Source organism: Natrix helvetica (genome assembly GCF_964273705.1).
Source record: "Natrix helvetica genome assembly, chromosome: 5".
Lineage (NCBI taxonomy): Eukaryota > Metazoa > Chordata > Lepidosauria > Squamata > Natricidae > Natrix > Natrix helvetica.
This window is the reverse complement of record NC_138551.1, coordinates 102,656,904-102,679,987: the sequence shown is the minus strand read 5'-3', so window position 1 is coordinate 102,679,987 and position 23,084 is coordinate 102,656,904. Positions and strand designations below refer to the sequence as shown.

Here is a 23,084-nt window from a genome sequence, read left to right as displayed (position 1 = left end):
ATCGCCCCACGCGGGGCAGCAGCGAAGTTCCAAGGGCGGGCCCTGGCTTTTTTCCCCCTCGCTGGAATCCTCTCCCTCTCCCGCCCGCCGGTCCCGAAGGCTCCGGCTTTAATCATCGCCTTATATGGACTGCAGAATGCCTGACGTCACACGGAGCCCGGGACGGCCAGTGGCGGAGCTGGGGGGGGAGGGCGGTGTGGGGGAGGAGTCGGAATGTGGCTCCCTCCAATCAGGGCAGGACTCGCGGTCAGTCATTGGCAGAGAGGCGGTCAGAGTGGGGGGTGAGGGGCGTGCCGTGGGGTGAGGTCTGCGGATCGGAGGGCTGAGCCGGGCGAAGCGAGGTTTCTTTTTGGAGGGGGAGGTCCCGGCTCGGCTGCAGCTCCCGAGCGCCCTCGGCTGCGGCTTCGTTCCTCGAAGTCCGACGGGCTTCCCCAAAGCCCCCAGCGCTCGGTCCCGGGCCAAGCGGCTCAGCCGTCTGAAGTTTTTTTTTTTTTTTTTTTTTTTGCCCGCTTCTCTTGGGCGCCGCTCTCCCTGCAGCCATGCCGGTCTTCCACACCCGCACCATCGAGAGCATCCTGGAGCCGGTGGCCCAGCAGATCTCCCACCTGGTCATCATGCACGAGGAGGGCGAGGTGGACGGCAAGGCCATCCCGGACCTCACCGCCCCGGTGGCCGCCGTGCAAGCCGCCGTCAGCAACCTGGTCCGGGTGAGCCGAGGGGGAGGCAGACGGGGATCCGTTTGGGAGAGGCCGGCGCTGGGGGTGGCTTTTGAAAGGGTTGGGCGGCGTTGGGGGAAGGCAATCGGGGGAAGGCGGCTTTGCAACCGCCAGCGAAGTCCCGTCTAAACTTCTTGGTTCGCCCTCTCTGGACCGGAGCAGACCGTTCTCGGGAAAGCCGGCTTCTTCCTCCCTCCCTCCCTCCCTTCTCCCATCCTCCTTCCTCCCTTTCCCCTTCCTCCCTCCCTCCTTCTTTCCTTCCCTTCTTTCCTTTCCTTCTCCTCCCTTTCTCCCCCCTCCCTTCCTTCTTCCTTCCTTCCTTCCTTCCTTCCTTCCTTCCTTCCTTCCTTCTTTCTCCTCCCTCCTTCCCTACCTCCCTACCCTTTCCTCTCCCTCCCTTCCTTCTTTCCTGCTTTCTTTCCTTCTCTACCTTACTTTCCTTTCTTTTCCATTCCTTTCCTTGCCCTCCCTTTCTTCTTTCCTTCTTTCTTTCCTTCACTACCTCCCTACCCTTCCTTCCTTCTCCTCCCCCCCTCCAGCCCAGAGGAGAAGCAGCTGCTTCTGGAACTTCCTGAGAAGTTTCCTTGCCTGCTTTTCTCCTTCTCAAACTCCTTCCAATGACTGGCCAAGCTCTCCTCCCCGGAGTCTCTTCTGCCTGAGAACGGATTTCCCCCCAGGGAACTGCTTTTCTTTTCTTTTTTTAAAAAAAAGGAATGAGTAAATCGGCTCATTTTGTCCCACTGCTTGTAAGACCTTCCTGATCCGACATGGGTGTAGGGCTTCTGGCTTGGATTGGGCTAGATGACCTATAAGGTCCCTTCCAACTCTGTTAATCTGTACTTCCAAGGAAGAGTCTTCCAGGCTGCCTGAGATATGAGTAAGGGCTGATTCCAGGGGGTCTGTCTTAACTCTTCACTCAGTGCAGTGAGCCTTCTCTTCCCCCAATGTCCAGGTTGCCTTTTCATTTCTCCTAGAACAGGGGTCCCCAAACTTGGCAACTTTAAGACTTGTGGACTTCAACCTGGCTTCTCTTATTATTCTTCCCCGCAAATCTTGCTGTCCCTTGTGCTTCCCCAGCTTTATTTGCTGCTCAGTCCCAGCAGGATGGTTTCCTCAGTTCCTGGGCGGGATCTTTTGGCCTCGTTGCAGATGGCCAAGGCCCTGTCCTACACCGGAGAGACTGTTGGATCTTAGAGACCCTGCCCTGCATGCTAAGTGTAAAAAGTAAAGAGGAGTGTTGGAAAAAGTCAGGCCTTCTTGGAATTAACTCCTATCTCCACTGATCCCAGTTACCTGCCGGTGCATCCCCCCCCCATCAGCACTACCAAATGGTGTAGTATGACACGACTGTCTTTGTGTGAGCAAAGCGTAGAGTCCAATCCTGGCTGGGGAATTCTGGGAGTTGAAGTCTAGGCATCTAGACCTAAAGTTGAGAACCATTGTTGTAGAGCAGGGGTATCAAACACACGGTCCGTAGGCCGGATAAGCCATACACTGGCCACGCCCCACTCCCTGTTTAGTGATGGGGGGAAAAGTTGTGATTCATCACATGATGACAATGTGACGATGTGAGCTTGATTCCCCTGGTGTAGAGAATAAGGAAGATGGCCTTGATGGAGATCAACAGGCAAAAAGGCAAAGCATTTTTAAACTCCAGAAGATTCTGTTGCCCATTTCGGTAAAAGTAATCCTAATCTTCCTGGGGAGTGGATTTCCTGGTCTGGTCTGGCTGGTGGGGGACCAAGCAATAAAAGAGCTTCATGTGCAAATGCTTTTTTTCAGTGTCTCAAACCTGGACTGAAAATTCCTATTGATCCAACCTGTCACTCAGTCCGATCCACTGTTAGCATTCCTCAAACCTCCATTTTTTCTTCTCCAACTTTCTGCAAACCCATTTATGTTAAGGTAAAGATTCCCCTCACACATATGTGCTAGTCGTTCCCAAGGGGGCGGTGCTCATCTCTATTTAAAAGCCGAAGAGCCAGTGCTATCCGAAGATGTCTCTGTGGTTATGTGGCCGGCATGACTAAACACCAAAGGCGCATGGAACGCTGTTAGCTTCCCACCAAAAATGGTCCCTATTTTTTTACTTGCATTTTTACATGCTTTTGAACTGCTAGGTTGGCAGAAGCTGGGACAAGTAACGGGAACTCACTCTGTTACGTGGCGCTAGGGATTCGAACTGCCGACCTTTATGATCGACAAGCTCAGCATCTTAACCACTGAGCCACCACGTCCCTTGTTTATGTTACTACCTATTAAAACAATTTCTAGGGTTAATTTCCCTCTTTCTAGGAATTTTTTCACCTTGCCTATTTGGACTCCTGCATTAGATATTCATTGACTTTCCAGATTTCCATTTCAACGGTTTGTCCAAAGGGGTTTCGCCCTCTCTGATTTACCATCACTCCTTTAAAAAAAGAAAGAAAGAAATTCAGATTTAAAAAAGGCTTTTCTGCCGAGCTTCTGAATTACTCTGTTGCCTGCTGAAAAAATCCAGAAACAGCTCTGGGCCAGATGATGTAATTAATGTAATGTCACAATAGGCAGGAACAGTTACAAATGAAGGGTGCAGTGCAACATTTTTTCCCAGGGCTGAGTCCATTTCACTCTGCAAGGGGAAGGCGTCTCTTTTCCTGCTTGGTCCCCCCTCAACCCCTCTCCTTGCACCCCGCTTCTTGAGCTCTGCTTGCAAATGAAAGCCAGCTGCCCTGGGAGCTCTGCAGGACTTTTTCTCTTATGTTACGCTCCCGAGTAGCTTAACATAAGCTGGGGTCTCCAACCTTGGCAACTTCAAGACTTGTGGACTTCAACTCCCAGAGTTCCTCAGCCAGTTGTTGGCACTTTTGTGAAGTGAATCTGCAGTTATTAAGTTAGGAACCAGGTTGCTAAGTGAATCTGGCTTCCCCGTTGTTTATCAGGAGGTCCCAAAAGAGGATCACATGTCCCCCGGGATGTGGCAAATGTCATAAATTCATGCCAGTTGGCAAACATCCACATTTTGGCTGCCCTTGAAGAGCACCCGGAGACTTCAGCTGGTCCAGAATGCGGCCGCGCGGGTTGCCTAGGTGCTCCCATGTTACACCCCTTTTAGGCGGCCTGCACTGGTTGCCGGTTGTTTTCCGGGTGCGATTCAAGGTATTAATTATGACCTTTAAAGCGCTCCATGGCTTAGGCCCAGGGTACCTGCAAGACAACCTACTGCCACCAGTAGCCTCCCACCGTCCAGTACGATCCCACAGAGTTGGCTTCCTCAGGGTGCCATCGGCCAGACAGTGTCGGCTGGTGACCCCCAGGGGGAGAGCCTTCTCTGTGGGAGCGCCTTCCCTCTGGAATGAGCTGCCCCCGGAGCTTCGCATAATCCCTGACCTCCGGTACTTCCGACGCACCCTAAAATGTTGGCTTTTCCAGCAAGCCGGCCTTTCCTTTTAATTTTAACTTATTTTAAATGTATTGTCTTTTAAATTCGGTTTGTTTTTTGGATATGTATTTAATTTTTTTAAACTTTTGGGATGTGTTTTTTTTTAATGTTGTACGCCGCCCTGAGTCGTTTTGGAGAAGGGCGGCATATAAATCCAAACAAACAAACGTGGCATTAGGGAAGTTGCTATTGTGGCCCTCCAGTGGAGTTGGCAGCAGATTCGGACAGTGGGGAGGTTGGGAAGGAAGATGGGCCAGTCCTGGAGTCTGGGGAAGGCTCTGATGAGGGCTCTGTGTCAAAGGCAGAGATGGGGCCAGGGCCATATGCCAACTATCAGCTACCTTCTGGGTCAGAGGTCAGTGAGGCAGAAGAACAGCTGGAGCCTATTCCCAGTGTGCGCATGCGCAGAGTTGCCAGAGAAAGGGAACAGCTAAGGAACAAGGGCTGACTTGGGAGTGAGGCCACAGGTGGATGGTGAATGGCCCCTCCCAGAGGAAATAAAAGAGGAGTGAAAAGGGAGTGGAGTTTGCAGGAGACAATTAGTTTGCTTAATTGGTTCGTGACTCTCCAAGACTGCAGATATTGGCCTGTCAGCTCTCCAAGCCAGATAAGGTCTGTGACTGTAAATCCTGCCTTGAAAGACTGCTGGATGAGCAGAATTCACAGTCAATTAATAAAAGGGTTTTTTGTCGGGACAAGGAGTTCGCTTCATGCTCTTGGGAAGCCTTGGTAGGAACAGTTGCTACAATATTAAGTGTGAAAAACAATCATTAAGTCACTTTTTTCCCCAGTGCTGTTGTTATTTCAAATGGTCACTAAACGAATCATGGCTAGTTGAGGACTCCCTGTATCTCCAAATATGTCTTCCCTTCTCCTTTGCTACCAGAAGCTAAACCAGAGATGGACCATGATTTATGGTCCAGTATTCTCCACTCACACATTTTGAGAGCCACCAGATGATTCCTTATGACCTCTCAAAAGGGGTTTTGGGGAGGGGGAGGAAGGCTGTTTCTGAAGTGCACCGTGCCAATTTAGGGCTTGGCTTGTTCCCCGTCTCAAAATGGCAGAACTCATGGTCCATTTTTGGTCGTCACAATTAGAAAGCTGCTTATAGCTCTTGAGCTCCAGTTTGCCGATCGATAAACTCTTCGGATTTTTCTCATCCCATTATTTTTATTTGATTTTAATTCGTCCCAAGGAGTTCAGTGTGGCATTTGTGGCCTTCTAACCTTTCTCTATTTAGCCAGCTTTATCTCAAAAGGGTTTTGTGTTCGCCACAGGAATTTGGTAAGATGTTCATCAAAAGCATTCCCACTTTATCAAACCCCAACAACCTTCAGCCCAGTCCAGCTAGCGGATATATTTAACCAGTGTCCATTTTAGGATAGCTCTTGTAGAGGGAGTGAACTGGCAATATCTGGAGGTTAAAAATAAATTATAAGGGAGTTTCCCACTCTTTTTTTGTTCAAAAAGTCGAACTAATATTTCAATTGACTCGAGGCTATGAATTTGATTGTTGACAAAATTCTAATAATTTCCTTGTCTGCACCCTTGTATTGCCTTAATCTGCTTTTATATCAGTTACGTCTAGATGCCAGTTATGGTTTCTGCCCCTGTATCACAGCAGTTTTGTCAATTATGCTATCACTGTCGTTTTTCCCCTAGGTAAGTCGTCTTTGATCTTTGTCAGCTCAAGGGCACATTTGGAAGCTTATTACGGAAACTCTCACAAAATGGCTTCCATGATTGGTGTGGCTAGTTCCCACAGACATGCTGGAAGATAAATGAAGCCCTAGGTTTCAGCCAATCGTTTTTCTAAATTTTCATTTTTCTAAGTTTTATTTTGGTTCAATTTCTTACTTTCCAATATTGCTTCTATGGCCAGAGGTTTTGTTGCAAATATGCTTTGATGTTTGGCAGAACTGTTGAAACTGTAAAACATGTATTGTTACATTACCCAGATTTTATGCTGGCACATAGTGATAATCTTATATTTCAATACATTTCCTAGTCGTTTTGACCAGTTTTAATTTACTGTTTTGTTTTCAGATATACGTTATCTTATTACTTTGTTAATTGTCACATTTTGTTCTAACCCTGCCTTAGCAGAAGCAAGGAACAGACTCCTTGTCACGAAAAAACCCCTCTTGTGAATTAGTTGCATTCACCCACTGAAAAGTCCAGGCAATGGTCCATCAATGAGTTAACTGCAGTAACAGACTTTATCAGTTCCTTGCAATAATTGCAAGACCATGAGCTCCCAGCCGCAAAGCTGCAAATTAAGTTCTAGCAAGCAGTCTTTGTGGCACAAAACACAATGAGCAAAATCTTCAGAAATCCAAACTGTTGTCTCCTACAACCAACACTCCTCTTTCCTTCCATTTATTCCCCATTCAGCATCCACATGTGCCTTGCCTCCTAAGTCGGCTCCTTATCAGTTGTTCTCATCTCCTAACAGCTCTGCGCATGCATGCAATTGGAACAGGCACCAGGTGTTCTTTCTCCTCACTCATATCAGCCCCCAAAGGCAGCTGCCGCTCCGGTGGCTGGGAAATATCGCCCTTGCTCTATCTCTGCGTTCAACACAGAGCATCTATCAGAGCCTTCCCCAGGCTCCAGAACTGTCCCAAGTTCCTCACCAATCTCCTCATTGTCTGAGTCTGCTGCTGCCTCTGCTGGCAGCTGGTGGGCCATAATACATATGTAAAATGGATGAATTGATAGGTCCAGTTAATTTTATGATTTACACTTCTTTGTATTGATGAAAACTGTTTTATCTTAAGATTTTCTTCTTTTTCATGAAGCTGATATTTTCCTTTTCAGTGTGTTTTCTTTCTTTTTGTTTAAATTAAGCCATATAACAGTAGAGATTGATAGACACCAAAGGTTTGGGATTTTCATCCTTTGCACATTTTTGATACTTTTGATATACTATGAATCCGGACTGAATGAAATAGAGTTTATCTTGCAAGAGGCTGATTACTCTGTTGCTGGCTGCTGCTATGGATGTTAATTTTTAGTTGGATTTTAGGCAGTGTCTGCCTTTGAGTCTTGATTGGCTCCTGGTGACTGCATGGACTAGTCTTTGGTTTTCTCAGCAAGATTTTACCATTGCCTTCTTCCTAGGGCTGAGAGGTGTTTGGCCCAACGTCACCCAGCCAGCTTTGGGCCTAAGGGAAGACTAGAACTCAGGGTATCCTGGTTTCTATCTTAGTGCTTTAACCACTATACCGTATATCAAACTGGCTTTCACTATGGAATAATTGGGTAAACCAGTATTTGCATTTCCTGCGTCGGATGAGGAGAGCACATCTTTCTCCTTCTGTCTTGGTCACTTTTTACAGAGATACGATTGAGAGCGTTTTAACAAACTTCATCACTGTTTGGTTTGAGGGCTGCAGTACCTCAGATAGAAAGTCTATACAGAGAGTGGTGAGGACAGTGGAGAAGATTATAGGAAGCTCACTTCCTGCTATTCAGGATACTGCTTACAAGTGCTGTGTGCTTAAAGCTCGATGGGAAATTTGCACCTTCAGACTTTCAAGATTGTGTTAATGCAGCCCTACAATAAAGTAACTCATCTGGTCATGTTTCCTCTCTATTTATTTAATTTATTTATTTAATTTTTTAAAATAAATTTTATTCAGAAACATATTTTTGAAAACAGTACATTGTTAGGGTATGCCATTTACAAATAAAAAAGATGAAAAAAAAGAGTGGTATTAGATATTAACATAGAAACTAACAATAATGATTGTATAGTAGCAATAGTAATAATATAACCAAAAAGCTTTAACTTAGTTTCTTCTTAGGTTAGCATATTTACATTTTTGTTGGTTATTATAGTTGTAATTATATACATCTCTATTTTCAGTGCTAATGTTAAATATCATTTCTTTTTTATTTTAAAAGTAAACCCGAACGTGCATTCCAAGTAGTCCTTGAATTATGACCATAATTGAGACTAGAATTTCTATCGCAAAGCAAGTCAGCTGCAAAGCATGGTGTCACATGACCACATTAATTAGCGATCAGCCATCCTGACGGTCCATGATGTCACTCTTTTAGTCCCGTTGTAAGTTTGAACGTTAGTAAACTAACTGTTGTTAAGTCAAGGACTATCTGTACAGAAATCCATTCCCTCCTGACTTGAGAGAAGCGTCACTGAATGAGAAGGTTTGAATGGTTTGTTAAACCACAAATCTATTAATCATATTTCAATTACTGTGTAATATGAACTTGGGTAGTGTAACAAGTTGTCCACTGTGTAAACCCGGGAACTTGATTTCATTGAGGGCTGCATCAGGGTTGTGTTGGGGGGCAGGGGTGGGGCATGGCCAACTCAACGTCACTCATGTTGGGGGTGCCTGTGGTGGCCTGAGCTCCGTTTTCAGCTGCGATGGCCACCTGCAACCCTCTGCCAGTGAAAATGGAGCTTGGGAGGGCTGCGCACGGCCCTCCCAAGCTCCATTTTTGCTGGAGGAGGCACTGTGGGCTGGTCCTTCACTGTTTCCAGGGCACTGTTTCCAGGGCAGCCCTGTGGACTGGATCTGGCCTTGAGTTTGACACCCCTGGTGTAAACTATAGTTCATTTGAGGATATTAGTGCTGTGCAAACACATGTTGAACATCCTGAGCAATCCTAGTTTTGGACTTGGGTGGTTGTCTGTTTTTTTCCTCTTCTGTGATGCTACTAGCTATAGGTGGAGCTTGTCTTTCCTTGTCTAAAATAAGAGGAAGGAAGGTTCATTTGTTTCCTTTAATTGTTTAGCTGCAGCAAGGGGAAAATAGAGTCTACTAGCTGATAACCCAGCGTTGCCCGAGTATTTATTTATAGGGGAAAATGTCCGGATCAAACGTAATTTCTAATGTTGGATTTTCCCCCTTACCAAAGAGAGCTCCCTTGTGGAGTACTGTGAAGCCGTTATCATGGCAACTCCATTGCACTGTACAGTAGAAGCCATTTTACGGCAGTACAATAGAAGCCATTTTAAGGTACAACAGGCTGCATCTTAACAGAACACATACCCCAAGGGGTTTTAGGTGTGTCTTACCCCCACAGTATTTATTTCCAGAGAGTAAGTCATCTGTGTAACAAGTTTGGTTGAAATTGCTCGAGGCGTTCCAGAGTTATGCTGGAACACACACACACACACACACACACACACACACACACACACACACACATCAATTTATATATATAGATGGAAGAAGTGGAAGAGGACTTCCTTGAAGATTGGCCAACAGGAAGTCACCTTAGAGCAGGGGTGACAAACTCAAGGTCCAAGGGCCGGATGCGGCCCACGGGGTGCTTAAGTTTGGCCCGCAGGGCCACCCTAGAAACAGTGAAGGACTGGCCTGCAGTGCCTTTGCCAGTGAAAACAGAACTTGGGAGAGCCATCTTTCAGCGCTCCCAAGCTCCGTTTTACTGACAGAGGTTGCAGGCGGCCGTCACAGCCAAAAACGGAGCTCGGGAGTCCATAGGCACCTCCGACACGAGTGACATGAGCTGGCCACACCCATCCCAGCCCCCCAAGATCAAACACAACCCTGATGCGGCCCTCAATGAAATCGAGTTTGACACCCTTCCCTTAGAGTTATGCTCCTAAAATACTCTGGAGCCAGATCGGATTTGTTGGCCTGCCAAAATACAGTACAGCCTTGCTTGGTTGCCAACATCTTACATCTGCAGAGAAATATGAGGTTTTCCCCTCATCTGGTTGACTCATCAAATAGGCAGATTGACCAAGATGGAGATAATTCTGGTGCTGCCCTGGCCTTCTTAATCACTTTGCTGAGTGAAGATGTCATGGAAGGCATCCAATTTTTTCATTAACAATTATGACCTTCCCCTGCCATGTATTCCTGGATATTTTTTTTTCCCACCTGACTCAATTTGATAGTGAAGATCCTTTTGGGGAAAACTGGCTTCCGTTCGGCTTCACAGCTGTAGATGGCACAAAACCGCTCTCAAATAGCAAGCGTGACCTTAAATTGGGTTCAATCCAAAGCAAACAAAAGAGGCTGTTTATGAAGATTTCACTAGGGTGGATTTTCAATCTTTCTTTCCTCTTGTACTCAAGTTTCCAGGATGACGGTAAACGTGCATATCACGGCTCTTAAAACTTCCTAGAATAGAATGGATGAGCTGGAAGGGACCTTGGAGGACTTCTAGTCTACCCCCCTGTTCGAGCAGGAGAGCCTATACCCATGATGGCAAACCTATGGCATGCGTGCCACAGGTGACACACGGAGCCATATTTGGTGGCACACCAGCTGTCAGCTCCGGTATGCATGGCTACATTGGTCAGCTGATTTTTCACATTTCCAGAGGGCCAGGGGAGGCCGTTTTCCTCTCCCCAGGCTTCAGGAAATCCTCTGGAGGCTGGGGAGGGTGAAAAATGGCCCCAAAGGGCCAACTGTAAGTTCGGAAACAACCCGTTTCTGGCTTCCAGAGGGCCTTTGGGTGGCCGGGGGAGGCCATTTTTGCCCTCCCCAGGCTTAAGGAAAGCCTCCAGAACTTGGGGAGGGGTCATGCATGCATGTGGGAGGGTTGCGTGCACATGCGCAGTTGGGGTGGGGAGATTGAGGGGGCACGCACGCGTGCAATTTTGGCATGCAATAAGAAAAAGTTTCGCCATCACTGACCTATACTATTTCAAATAAGTGACTGTCTAGACCTGTGGCAGCAAATCTATGGCACGCCTGCCACAGGTGGCCCACGGAACCCTCTCCGCGGGCAAGTGAGCCGTTGCCCCAGCTCAGCTCCACTGCATATGCACACATGCCTCCCGCTGACCAGCTGATTTCCGGGTCTCTGCTGCGCATGTGCAGGGGGTGGGGCTCATGTGGGACACACGTGCCCCTGCCCTGGCTCTATGCAGTCCTATTTAGGCATGTTTTCAAGCCGTGCAAATGTGTGCAAGCCGTGCATGCGAACAAAGCTCATGCACGGAAGGCCGAGCGCATGCATGGATGGGGCACGTGCAAGCGAAGCGAGCATGCCCGCACACATGCTCATATTTGCAAACCGGTAGGGAAAGTAAGTGAATACTAGCCCTGATTGGGACCCCTCCCAAAGGGGGGAATTTGAAAGTTGGCTGACCATCCCTTATTGTTTCAGCTAATACTTATTCACTGGCACCTGCCTTGCTGTGGTTAATGGGATTCTTGGTGCTTTTGTCTATTGCCTATTGTGGTCCTTCATATAGCAGAAATAATTTCCTGTGATTTTTTTTGCCTGGGTTTTTATGGGGGGGAGGGGGCACAAGGCATTGCTCCCTAGCTGTGGGACTGCTGCAAGAGAAGTAGAAGGTCTGAGTAAATAGACTGAACTCTGGTTAGTGGCAGGAAGGACAAACGGCTCTTTCTTAAATCGAAACCATCCCTGGACTACTTGGTGGGTGTGCTGAAATCTCCAATATTTTGGAGTCTTCTACATCTCCTGACAAGTTTGTCCTCTTGGAGGTGGGGTTGGAAAACCCAAGAACAAAGTTAAAGATTCTGATGAGAATAATTCAAAAATAAAGGTTGCACTACGGCTGCAGTGATCTTAAAAGAATTAGATGGAAATGACATGGTTCTTTGTTGAAGTAACTCACCCCGAACTCTTGACAATTATTGCTCCTTGGGCCTTTAAATTAACTTTTAATTTAATTTAGGTATTTCTCTGCATGCATGTCATGCAAAGTCTTTTTGCTACCTTGCTGTTTGAATTTTGAATTTTCTTTATTTTATCAATGTCCTTGCTGGGGAAGGGTGGAGTAATTCAGGACATTGGAGTGGATATTTGACCTGACCACAAATCAAGTTTATTTTGGTCATTTTGATTTGTTTATATTCTAGAAATGCTTGGAAAATTATGGATTTGGGCTCAAAACTCCCTTTTTTTTTTTTTTTTGCTTTATCACGTTGTCCCCTTAGATCAGGGGTGTCCAAACTTGGGAACTTTAAGACTTGTTGACTTCAACTCCCAGAATTCCCCAGCCAGCCATGCTAAACTCTTTCTAGGACCTCAGCATTGTTTTTGCATTGTGGTAACCAGAACCGAGCGCAATCCTCCCAAGTGCCGCCTCACTAGTGCGGTAGAAAGCACTGTTTTTATATACTTCTCCCTCGTTTGCATTATGTACTTACGTAGATAGGTTACATCATATATATGTATGTAAGTAATGCACATTAATTATGTGTTTATATGTATTTATATACTCCCCCCCCCTTCATAACCTGATGAGGACATGACTTCAAGTCAGGAAATAAGATAGAAATGATTTCACTGATTTGAAATTAGCCCAGTAAGGGAAACTGGCAGCGTACTGGTTGAAAAAGCAGTTTGTGGTGTTTGTGGTTGATAACTTTCAGAAGCCATTGTGGCAAGGACTCAGCAGAGCATGTGTTTTTAGAATTACTTCTAGATAGTTGTTTTCTGGGGCAAAGTTCTTCCATTGACGTGGTTTTTTAAGATAGAATTGAAGAACAGAGTTGGAAGGGACCATGGAGGTCTTCTAATCCAACCCCCTGCTCAGGCAGGACACCCTATACCAAATGGTTGTCCATTCTCTTCTTAAAAACTTCCAGTGTTGGAAAAGTCACAGCTTCTAGAGGAAAGTTGTCCCACTGGTTAATTGTTAATTGATGTCTGGAAAGTTTGTGTGAATTGGCCATGTTTGCTAGCTTCAGGAAATGGATTTCTGCCGATGACTCATGTGATGTATTATTCTCATACAGATATTTTTATTGAAAGGAACGCCTATAGCCGTGATGGCGAACTTATGGCACTTGTGGCACATGGATCTCTCTCTATGGGCACATGAGCTGTCACCTGCATGCATGCGTGCCTCCCACTGGTCAGCTGATTTTTGTGTCTCGGTTCTGCATGTGCAGGGGGCGGGGCACATGCAATAGATGCATGGGGGGAGTTGTGCAGGGGGTGGGAGGCCACCCAGGTGGGTGCGGCATCCCTCCCTCCCCCCGTGCTCCATTTTTGCTCCCAGAAAGATGCAGGGAGACCTGCTAGGCCCAAATGGGGTACCGGGGGAGCACACGCATGTGTGGGGGGGGCGTGGGGGGAGCACAGGGGTGTCATGTGAACATGCACAGGGGGCGTGGAGGGTTGTCACACGCACATTGCATTTTTTAAAAAAATATTTGTTTTTGTTACATAATAAAAATTCTTTTGTGAAAATAGTCTTGTCCGAATTCCCCCTTTAACATTCCCACCAAAAGACATAATTCATTTTACATTATATTTCCATTATTTCCAATTTTATCTGTATTACTTTTCCTCTCCTATTTTCTTCTCCTAGTTTCTAGCATGTACAAACAATATCATATTTCTTTCTCTTTAAAAATAAATATTTTATCTTTTCCATCTGTTTTCCATTAACAATATGAACCTTCAAGTTTCAAATTTCAAGTTTTATATAATCAACATAACACAATTATTTAACAGCTTTAAGGTTCTTGATATAATCCCCACACGTTCTAATTAAAACATATTTTAACCTTGTTAACAATATTTCTTTTACTGGATCATATCACCTTACTATTCTCCTATTTCTAAATTTTCTTCTCTTTTTCTTCTTTTTATGTGTCTTATATCTTTGCCTTAAGAGTGTAGGCACGCACTACGCAGGCTGTCACATGCCCACACATGCTTTCGGCACACGACAAAAAGGTTAGCCGTCACTGGCCTATAGTTTTTCATACTGAAAAACTCTGATGTAGCAGTTTTGCTTGGCTTAATGGTAGGGCTGGCCTTGGGAGGACTATGCCAAAATTGAGTTGTTTGTGAAGGGAAGGCAATTTCTATCTTAGAGGAAGCAGAAACATCTGTTCTTTTAGCTTGGCCTCACTTCGAAGGGCTTGGGGAAGGGGTGAAATCCTCCAGGTTCGGCCCGGTTCGGCTGAACCAGTAGGAATGATTGTTCTTGATTCTGTGAACCGGTAGTAGAAAAAGCTTCCAAGGGGCGCAATCGTGGGAAGCTTTCCCTCCCTGCTTTTAAAAGCATTTTTTCTTGCCAGTTCAGGTGATTGGGCAGGAAAAAAAATCTTTAAAAAGTGAAAAAAAGTTGGCCATGCCCACTTTTCAATCACATGACCACCCAAGCCACACCCAAAGAATCATTCGGTAGAGAGGACTTCCGGTTTCTGAAGGCAACGGACGTTGGTCCGCTGTTCGCTTCTCCGGTGGGCTCCTTTTAGGAGAACAGGCGGTCTTGGAGGGACCACCTGCCATAGGGCGGCTTGCTGGAACCCCCCGGATAGGCAGCAGCCATGGGGGAGTCTCCAGTTTCGCTTTAGGTGCCGGAGAGCGTAGGGAGTGCATAACAGCACCTTCGCTGAATGGATTCAGGAAGGAAAGAGTTAACTACATGCAGCGACTGAAGTGCTGGAGGTGAGAAATTCGCTCCAATCTCCTTCATTGCTTTTAACTGACGAGTAATGCCTTTTTTACAAGTTGTGGATTCAATCTGTTTGAAGTAGAAAGATTAGAGGGGGGTTGCTTTTTTTCTTCTACCCCCCCTCAGGCAAAGCGGCATTTGGACTGTCTCTCAATCTCGGAATGGAGATAGAGAGCAAAAATTGAATTAGCCACTTGAACTAACTATGTGAAAAGATTTATATCATAACTGCAAGAATTGATTGCTGAGTTGTATTGAAAGCTTTATGGAAGTTTTTAATGTTCTGCTCCTGATCCCGAGGAGGAGTCAAGATGGCCTGCTTCCTTCTTCTTCGCACTTATAAATGAAGTCTGCCCTTTAAAACTACCTTTGAAGAAAGTCTGGCTTTATATTATCCCCCCTGAAGGACTCTTGGAGCCTCTCCTGTTACGTGGTCTTTCTGGATTTGGACTATTTGATTTCTTTTTTTTTTTTTTGAGTGACTTCTTGGCTTGGAACTGTGACAGAGGGTTAATTTTCACTTTTGGATTTGCCTGTCTTCTCAGACTCGCTCGGCTGCGCGCTTCACAGACGCCATTTCTTTTGCAAAAGATTTTTACTCTTTCTGAACTTAGACAATGGGGCCCAGAAAATCACCTACATGCAAAGCAGCCTCGGCACCGACTTTTACTGCACCCAATCCAATGATTCAACAGACAAAAATTCATCATTTTTACAAGAAAAGACTGGAGAGAGTTCAAAAGATTTATCTGTTACTCAAATGTTTCAAGCTATTATGCAGGGACAAAATGAGTTGAAAAAGGAGGTAGCAGATTTTAGAGATGAGCTTAAAAGTGTGCAGCAACAAATAACAGAAAATAAACAGAGAATTGGTGTGCTGGAAGAGGGTGCAGCTGGGCTGGGGGAGGAGGTTAGGGCAGTCCAGAAGGGGAATATAGAATTGGAAAAATTTATGGCAAAGATAGAACTTGAAAGAATGTCCTTCTTTCTCAGATTCCAGAACCTACTGGAGACAGAAGATGAAGATCTTAAGGATATTATGAGTACAATTTTAGCAGAATATATTAAAAGAGATAAAGAACAGTTGTGGTGGGATATGGATCTGGTTTATAGGATTAATTCAGCATATGCCAGAACACATAATGTTCTAAGGGAAGTACATGTTAAATTTCTTAGGAAGACCATGAGGGATGAGATTCTAGGGGCTCAAGAGGGAGGGCCCACTAAAATATAAAGATAAAGAAATTGCCATTCTTAAGCAAATTCCGAAAAAAATAAGAGATAGGAGGAAGTATTCCTCCTTATCAAAGAAAGTATATAATAAGGGAATTTGGTTTAGATGGTTATTGCCAGAAGGAATGCTGATTTTCTGGGAGGGAAACAGAATTAGAATTAACACAGTTGTGGAGGCAGAGGCCTTCATTAAAAAACATAGTGCCCTCCTAGAGGACAGAAATATAAGAAGTAGTGAAAAAGGCGACAATACACAAGACATGAAGGAGGGAGGGGCTGCGGCTCCACCTGGGGACAGTGGGGAGGGAACAATAATGGAAAGACTCAGGTCACGAAAATAAATATATCTGGAATATTATTCTAATTGTTGATATATTAGAAAGTGGCAAAAGAGATGATTGAACACATGGTTGATACAATGTATAATAAAATGCTGTTTCTGCTTATCTTTTCTCTTTTGTTTTTTTTTCTGTAAAAAGTTGTGAGAATTGGAGAGATTCCTACCTCTAGCACGATGGAGCTGCCAAATTTTTTTTGTATATCCACCTACCCCTTTCCTCCCAAAATTTTAAAAACCAATAAAATTCTTTTTTTAAAAAAAAGAATCATTGGGCAAAAAAAATAGATTTCACCACTGGTTTGTAGGATCCTGAGATCTTCAACATCTTGCAGAATGAGCATCCCAGTAGCTACGCAGGCAGTAGGAAATCCCTTCCTCCTGGGTTAGTTTACCCCTCAAATGCAAACTTTCAAGTTTCATATGTACGTATGTTTATAAAATACAGAAATGAAAATTGCTGTTGACAGCGAGAGGGGGAAAGGAAAATCGGCTGTATAAGGGCCCTTTATTCAGGAATGGCTAGCTTTGACTCTTCGCTGCATGTTTTATGAATGAAACAATAGTCTCTAGAATTGGGGTGTCAAACTCGATTTCATTGAGGGCCACATCAGGGTTGTATTTGACCTTGGGGGCGGTGTCGGACAGACGTGGTCATGATGGGTGTGGCCAGCTCAACATCACTCGTGTCGGGGAACCTGTGGTGGCCTGGGCGGGGCTGGGAATCCATTTGCCTGCCTGCCTGCCTGCCTGCCTGCCTGCCTGCCTGCCTGCCTGCCTGCCTGCCTGCCTGCCTGCCTGCCTGCCTGCCTGCCTGCCTGCCTGCCTTCCTTCCTTCCTTCCTTCCTTCCTTCCTTCCTTCCTTCCTTCCTTCTTTCCTGGTTTCTTTCTTTCTCTACCTTACTTTCCTTTCCATTCCTTTCCTTGTCCTCCTTCCCTCCCTTCTTTCCTTCTTTCTTTCCTTCCCTACCTTCCTACTCTTCCTCTTCCTTCCTTCCTTCCTTCCTTCCTTTTCTTCTATTTCCTTTCCTCTTCATTCTCCTTTCTTCTTCCTTCCCCTCTTTCCTTCTTTTTCCTTCCTTGCTTGCTTCCCATATTCCCATCTTTTTCTTTGTCCTTCCATTTCTCCTTTCCTGTCCCTTCTTGGATGCTCAAATGCAAAAGGGGAAACATTCTCGTTTTGTTTTGTTTGGTTTTAGTTTGTTTTACTAGCCCTCTGCTAGAGAAAACAGAGCTCGGGGGGGGGCATGCAACTCTCCTGGCCCCCATTTTTAGCTGCAACAGCCTCCTGCAGTCCTCTGCCAGCGAAAATGGAGCCGCCAAGGGCTCGTTTTCGGCGGCGACAGCTTCCTGCAGCCCTCTGCCAGCATCATTTGCTGGCAGAAGGCTGCAGGAGGCCATTGTGGCCAAAAACAGAACCTGGGAGAGCGGTGTGCAACCTTCCCGAGCTCCGTTTTCCCTGGCAGAGGCACTGTGGGCCAGTCCTGTTTCCAGGGCAGCCGCGTGGGCCAGATTTAAGTACTCTGCGGTTCGGATCCCTCCCTGATGTTGAGGTTTTCTATCTTTCTATTTTCTTTGGCCTGCCTTTTATGTTTGTTTCAGTATCGGAATCTCAGAGCGTTTTTTCTGATATTATTCAAAGGCAATGCCAGGCTGGAAGGCGCTGCCAGTCTCCTCTTTGACTTTTTGCCATCTTTGACTACCACGGATGGTCCCACAATGTTTCCAAAGCTCCGGGAGTCGTCTTGGCTAAAAGGTGCACCGACATGGAAATAAATGCGCTCTTTCAAAAGTGAGCAATTTCTCAAACCTGCTGCAGCTTCAGAAGTAAAGAGAAACATTTACCGTATCTCGTCTTGCGCATTTTGCCGGTTTTTGGATTCTCTCAACTTCATCTGAAGTGCAAGCTAAGTGTCTGGAGATGTTGCAGCTGTTCTTTTTATTCCCTGCTCGGTTTCGTCTGGGGACCAGACCCTGCTCTCTTGTGCTGATGAATGGGCGGCAGTAAATTTTGAGTGTCACTACGCATCTCTTCCTCCTTTGCAGAAGGGACCTATTCAGCTCACCCGAAGCCAATGGAGCTCTGTTCTACAACACAGGACACATCTTTGTTCTTTAGAATAGCAAGTCTTGGCAAAAGGCAGGAGAGGCTGGAAGAGGCCAGCATCCTTTGCAAGGATTCGCTTTTAAAGATCAGCAGGAGAATATTTTTGGTCACTGTTAAGAGATGTGCTGACTGTTTAATATTTAGCTTTCTTTCCTTCCTTCCTTCCTTCCTTCCTTCCTTCCTTCCTTCCTTCCTTCCTTCCCTCCCTTCTTTCTTTCCTTTCCCTCCCTCCCTTCCTTCCTTTCTCTCTTCCTCCATCCCTCCCTTCCCTTCCCTTTCTTTCCTTCTTTCCTTCTCTACCTCCCTACCCTTTCCTTTCCCTCCCTCCCTTCCTTCTTTCCTTCTTTCTTTTCTTCTCTATCTTTCCTTTTTTTTACCTTTCCATTCCTTGCCCTCCCTTCCTCCCTTCTTTCCTTCTTTCTTTCCTTCCCTACCTCCCTACCCTTCCTTCCTTGCTTGCTTCCTTGCTTCCTTGCTTCCTTCCTTGCTTCTCTCCTATTCCATCCTACCCCATCAATCACATCCTCAGCTCACGCAACATGAACTGTTATGAAAAGTAAGGATTGGGTTTTAGCATTCTTCAGTGATGATTTTCTAAAAATTCATAAAACGCAAAATGATTTTCTTTTAAACTTTTATAGAACACAAACAATTTGTAAAAAATACAAGTGTTTTCCAAAAGTTCGGATAACAGCTAAGTTGGTGTTTCTTCTCAGGACTGTTTTGGAAGTTTTTTTTTTTTTAACAAGTAATAAGCTGTCTGCAGTTTTGTTGTGGCACTTTCCTCCTTGTTAGTTAGCAAGAAGTTAACACTGCTATTCAGCCCTTCCTTTGGTGGAGCACAATATATTCAAGACAGCTATTCTGGTAACACAGAGCCAGATGTCCCATCTATTTCAGGAACCAGAATATAAATTGGAGAGTCAAAAGCTCATTCTTTGCTGGTCAAAGGCTGAGTTCAGTTCATTTCTTTCTATTGTTTCCCCAAAGCATTTCAGCGTACTTGGGTCTTGAAACTGTTTCCCCCCCCTTAACAACCATGTACTCCATTCATCAAAACAGCCCTTGTTGTACAAGATGCAGCCTCTTAAATGCAACTAGAAATGGCCCTTTGGTGGAGGGAGCAAGCTGCATCCAGCTACCCTTGATATCTTGAAACACCCCCTTGATTTCTGCTCTAAAACTCATTTCTTTTGGCAATTCCTTGATTTTTGAGACAAGAGCAGATTGCGCAGGTGGCTTTTTTTTTTAACCATAGTTGCTCTTGCGGGAAAATGAAAACCATTAACATAAATGATGACAATGGGCTGGAAAGCAGATTGCATACTAATGTGATCCCTCCACACAGTTTGTTTTTAGCAAAAGACCTAGAATGAAAGAAAGAAAGGAGAAGGGCAAAAAATATATTGGTGTGGAGTGCTTCAAAATGTGTGCCTATGCAATTCAGAATGCCAATATCTATTCCAGGTGCCTCCAAACAGCAATAGAGCAGAATTTGTCCCCCGCCTCTTTCTAGAGGTATCCAAGGATGAGTTTGCTAATAGAAAGCAGAACATTCTGTTCATCTGACCCATCGGGCTATTGTTAAATCAGGGCTCCGGATTTAACAGGACGGGCAGTGCTTGTGACCGATTCGGGGTGCCCAGCCAATCCAGGCACACTGAACTGATCTGGCAAAGCTGTGACGTGGTTTGCATATTCACAATCCGTTTTCCTGGATGTTCTTACTGTTGTGTTGTTGTGTAATTTTAGAACCACAAGCTGCCCAGAGTTGCCTGGTTGAGTTGGGCAGTTTTAGAAAATTAGATTAGAATTCTTTATTGACCAAAGGTGATTGGGCACACAAGGAATTTGCCTTTGGTGCATATATTCTCAGTGAACATAAAAGAAAAGATACACATCACGAATTATAAGGTAGAATGCTTAATAATAGTCATAGGGTACAACTAAGCAATCAAATCATACTAGGAAACAATATAAATAGTAAGGAATGAATGAATGAATAAAATAAACAAATAAATAGATTTTTCATGAAGTAGTTAGCTGGGATCGATGATATCTGTAGATATTCCTTTACCATTTAGCTGGCCCAGGGATGGCTTGAATATCAAAGAGGATAGAGAGAAATCAATAAATTTTTAACTTCCTATATTCCTGTCATTTTTAACTTTGTTTCAACAGTTTTGATTATTAAAAATACGCATGCATATATAAGTCCTCAGCTTATGTCCACAGTTGAGCCGAAAATGTAAACTATTAGTAAACATTCCACTAAGATGCACATATTCCATCTTGCTCTAGCTTCTCACTATCTGGAATATACATCTATATTACTTTCCCCTGTTAGATACCTTGGTCTCTGAGAGATTAGTTTTTATATGGCTTGTTTCATCATACAATCTATTTATATTTGCTGCAAATCATCTGGGTTTTCAGGCAAGTTTTAGGTCACCAGCATAGAATAAGTGCGTAAACATTTAGATGCCCAACGAACATATCTCTGACCTCGTCATAAATATTTTCTTATAAACCTTATGAATATCGGGGAGCACCTCACTTATCCTTGTCTTACAACTTGCTCAAAGTTGAACAACTTGCTTGGTTTTCCATTCTTGTGCATGTTTCCAATTCCATTACATGCTTTTCTGATCCCATTAGTAGAATAGAATAGAATAGAATTCTTTATTAGCCAAGCGTGATTAGACACACAAGGAATTTGACTTTGATGCATAAGCTCTCAATGTACATAAAAGATATAAGTGATGAATCATAGTCATCATAAATACATTCATCATGAATCATAAGATACAACACTTAGTGATAGTCATAGGATACTAAATAAGCAATCAATATAAATCATACTAGGAAACTAAATAAAACAATATAAATCGTAAAGATACAAGCAACAAAGTTATAGTCATAAGTGGGAGGAGATAGGTAATAGGAAGGATGAGAAGAATAATAGTAATGGGGTCTTAGTAAGTAATTTGACAGTGTTGTGGGAATTAGTTGTTTAGTAGCGTGATGGCATTTGGGGAAAAAAACTGTCCTTGTGTCTAGTCCTGGTGCGCAGTGCTCTATAGCAGTGATGGCGAATCTTTTCAGCACCGAGTGCTCAAACAGGACTGCACATGCACACGCATGCCGGAGCGCCAGAAGCCCGAAGACCAATATTTGCTCCATAAGGCACACAGATATTTCCACCTTTGGGAGACAAAAAAGTGTGTCTTATGAAGCGAAAAATATGGTATCTTTTTGTCTACTGTATGTTCTGTGTGATTTTCTTTTCTTTTTTCTTTTTTGAACAATGTATCAGTCTCTTTCTGTCATCCACCTTTTTTATGGTAATTGTTTTCACAGTTGTGATGTTTTCTCCTCTGAAATCCTCCTTTGTTTTTCCTAGTATAAGACCTAAATATCCCTTTCTTGATTTGCACTTTTGTTACATAGGTTGCATGGGTAGTCCTCGTCCATAATTGAGCCCAGAATTTTAGTTGTAGTTTGTGGTGGTCATTAAGCAGGTCACGTGGCTGAGCCTGATTTTACAACCTTTTGTTGTGGCAATCAGTAAGTGAATGCAGGAGACATTAAGCAAACCTATTTCCCCCAATGGTTGCTTTTTTGCCATGGTGGTATGCAGGCTGACTCTGCAACTCCACTGCCAGCAGTTTGATCCTGACTGGCTCCAGGTTGACTCAGCCTTTCATCCTTCCGAGGTGGGTAAAATGAGGACCCAGATTGTTGGGGGCAATATGCTGGGTCTGTAAACCACTTAGAGGGCTGTAAAGCACTGTGACATGGTATAGACGTCTTAAGTGCTGTTGCTATTGATTCAGCCTTACATCCTTCCAAGGTCAGTAAAATGGGGAGCCAGATTGTTTAGGGCAGGGGTGTCAAACTCAATTTCATTGAGGGCTGCATCGGGGTTGTGTTTGACCTTGGAGGGGCTGTGGGGGCATGGCCAGGATGGGCATGGCCAGCTGGACATCACTCATGTCGGGGGGGGCTATGGTGGTCTCAGTGAACTGCCAGAGAAAACGGGCTCCTGCAACCCTCTGCCAGTGAAAACAGAGCTCAGAAGAGCTGTCCTGCACTTCGTTTTCACTGACAGAGGCACCACAGGCCAGTCCTTCTCTGTTTCCAGGGCGGCTCCGTGGGCCAGATCTAAGCACCCCAAGAGCTGGATCCGGCCCTTGGGCCTTGAGTTTGACATCCCTGGTTTAGGGCAAGAGGCCGACTCTGTAAACCGCTTAGAGAGGATTGTAAAGCGGTATACAAGTCTAAGTGCTATTGCTATTGACTCAGCCTTACATCCTTCCAAGGTCGGTAAAATGTGGACCCAGATTCTTGGGTGCTATAGGCTGACTTTGTAAACTGCTTAGAGAGGGTTCTAAAGCACTGCAAAGCGGTATATAAGTCTAAATGCTATTGCCTTAGCCTTCCATCCTTAGAGAAGGCTGTAAAGCACTGCAAAGCGGTATATAAGTCTAAGTGCTGTTGACTTAGCCTTCCATCCTTTGAGAGGGCTGTAAAGCACCGTGAAGCAGTATATAGGTCTCAGTGGAATTGCTATTGCTGGAAACCAGAAGTAAATGCTGGAAGCCAGGAAAAAAAATGCCAAAAATCATAGTCGTGAGAGTGCAGGATGATGCAAACAGCCATAAATGGGAGCTGGTTGCCAAGCATCCAAAATGTGATTGTGTGTGTGATTGTGTAGGTGGGTTTGGACTCCCTTCCAAGTCTTCCATTCTGTATTCTACATTCTATACTGTGTGGTCATCACAACTTTGAACTAAGCAACCCTGTTGTTAAGAAAGGGCTACTGAAATCTGATTTTGGAAAAGATTGCCTATGAACTGGTGTCTCAT

General features: G+C 44.8%; 1 protein-coding gene across 2 annotated transcripts in view; it reads left to right on the top strand.

Moving 5' to 3' along the window:
- The first annotated feature begins 362 nt into the window (after positions 1-362).
- The window catches only part of VCL (vinculin), a 110,542-nt gene continuing 87,820 nt past the window's right edge, over positions 363-23,084 (top strand). Inside the window, exon 1 of one of the 2 annotated variants that reach the window (XM_081956508.1) lies at positions 363-707. In XM_081956508.1, the coding sequence (XP_081812634.1) occupies positions 540-707 (168 nt within the window). In that variant the 5' untranslated portion in view covers positions 363-539. The remainder of the gene's footprint in view (positions 708-23,084) is intronic. The other variant, XM_081956509.1, reaches the window with a different exon arrangement.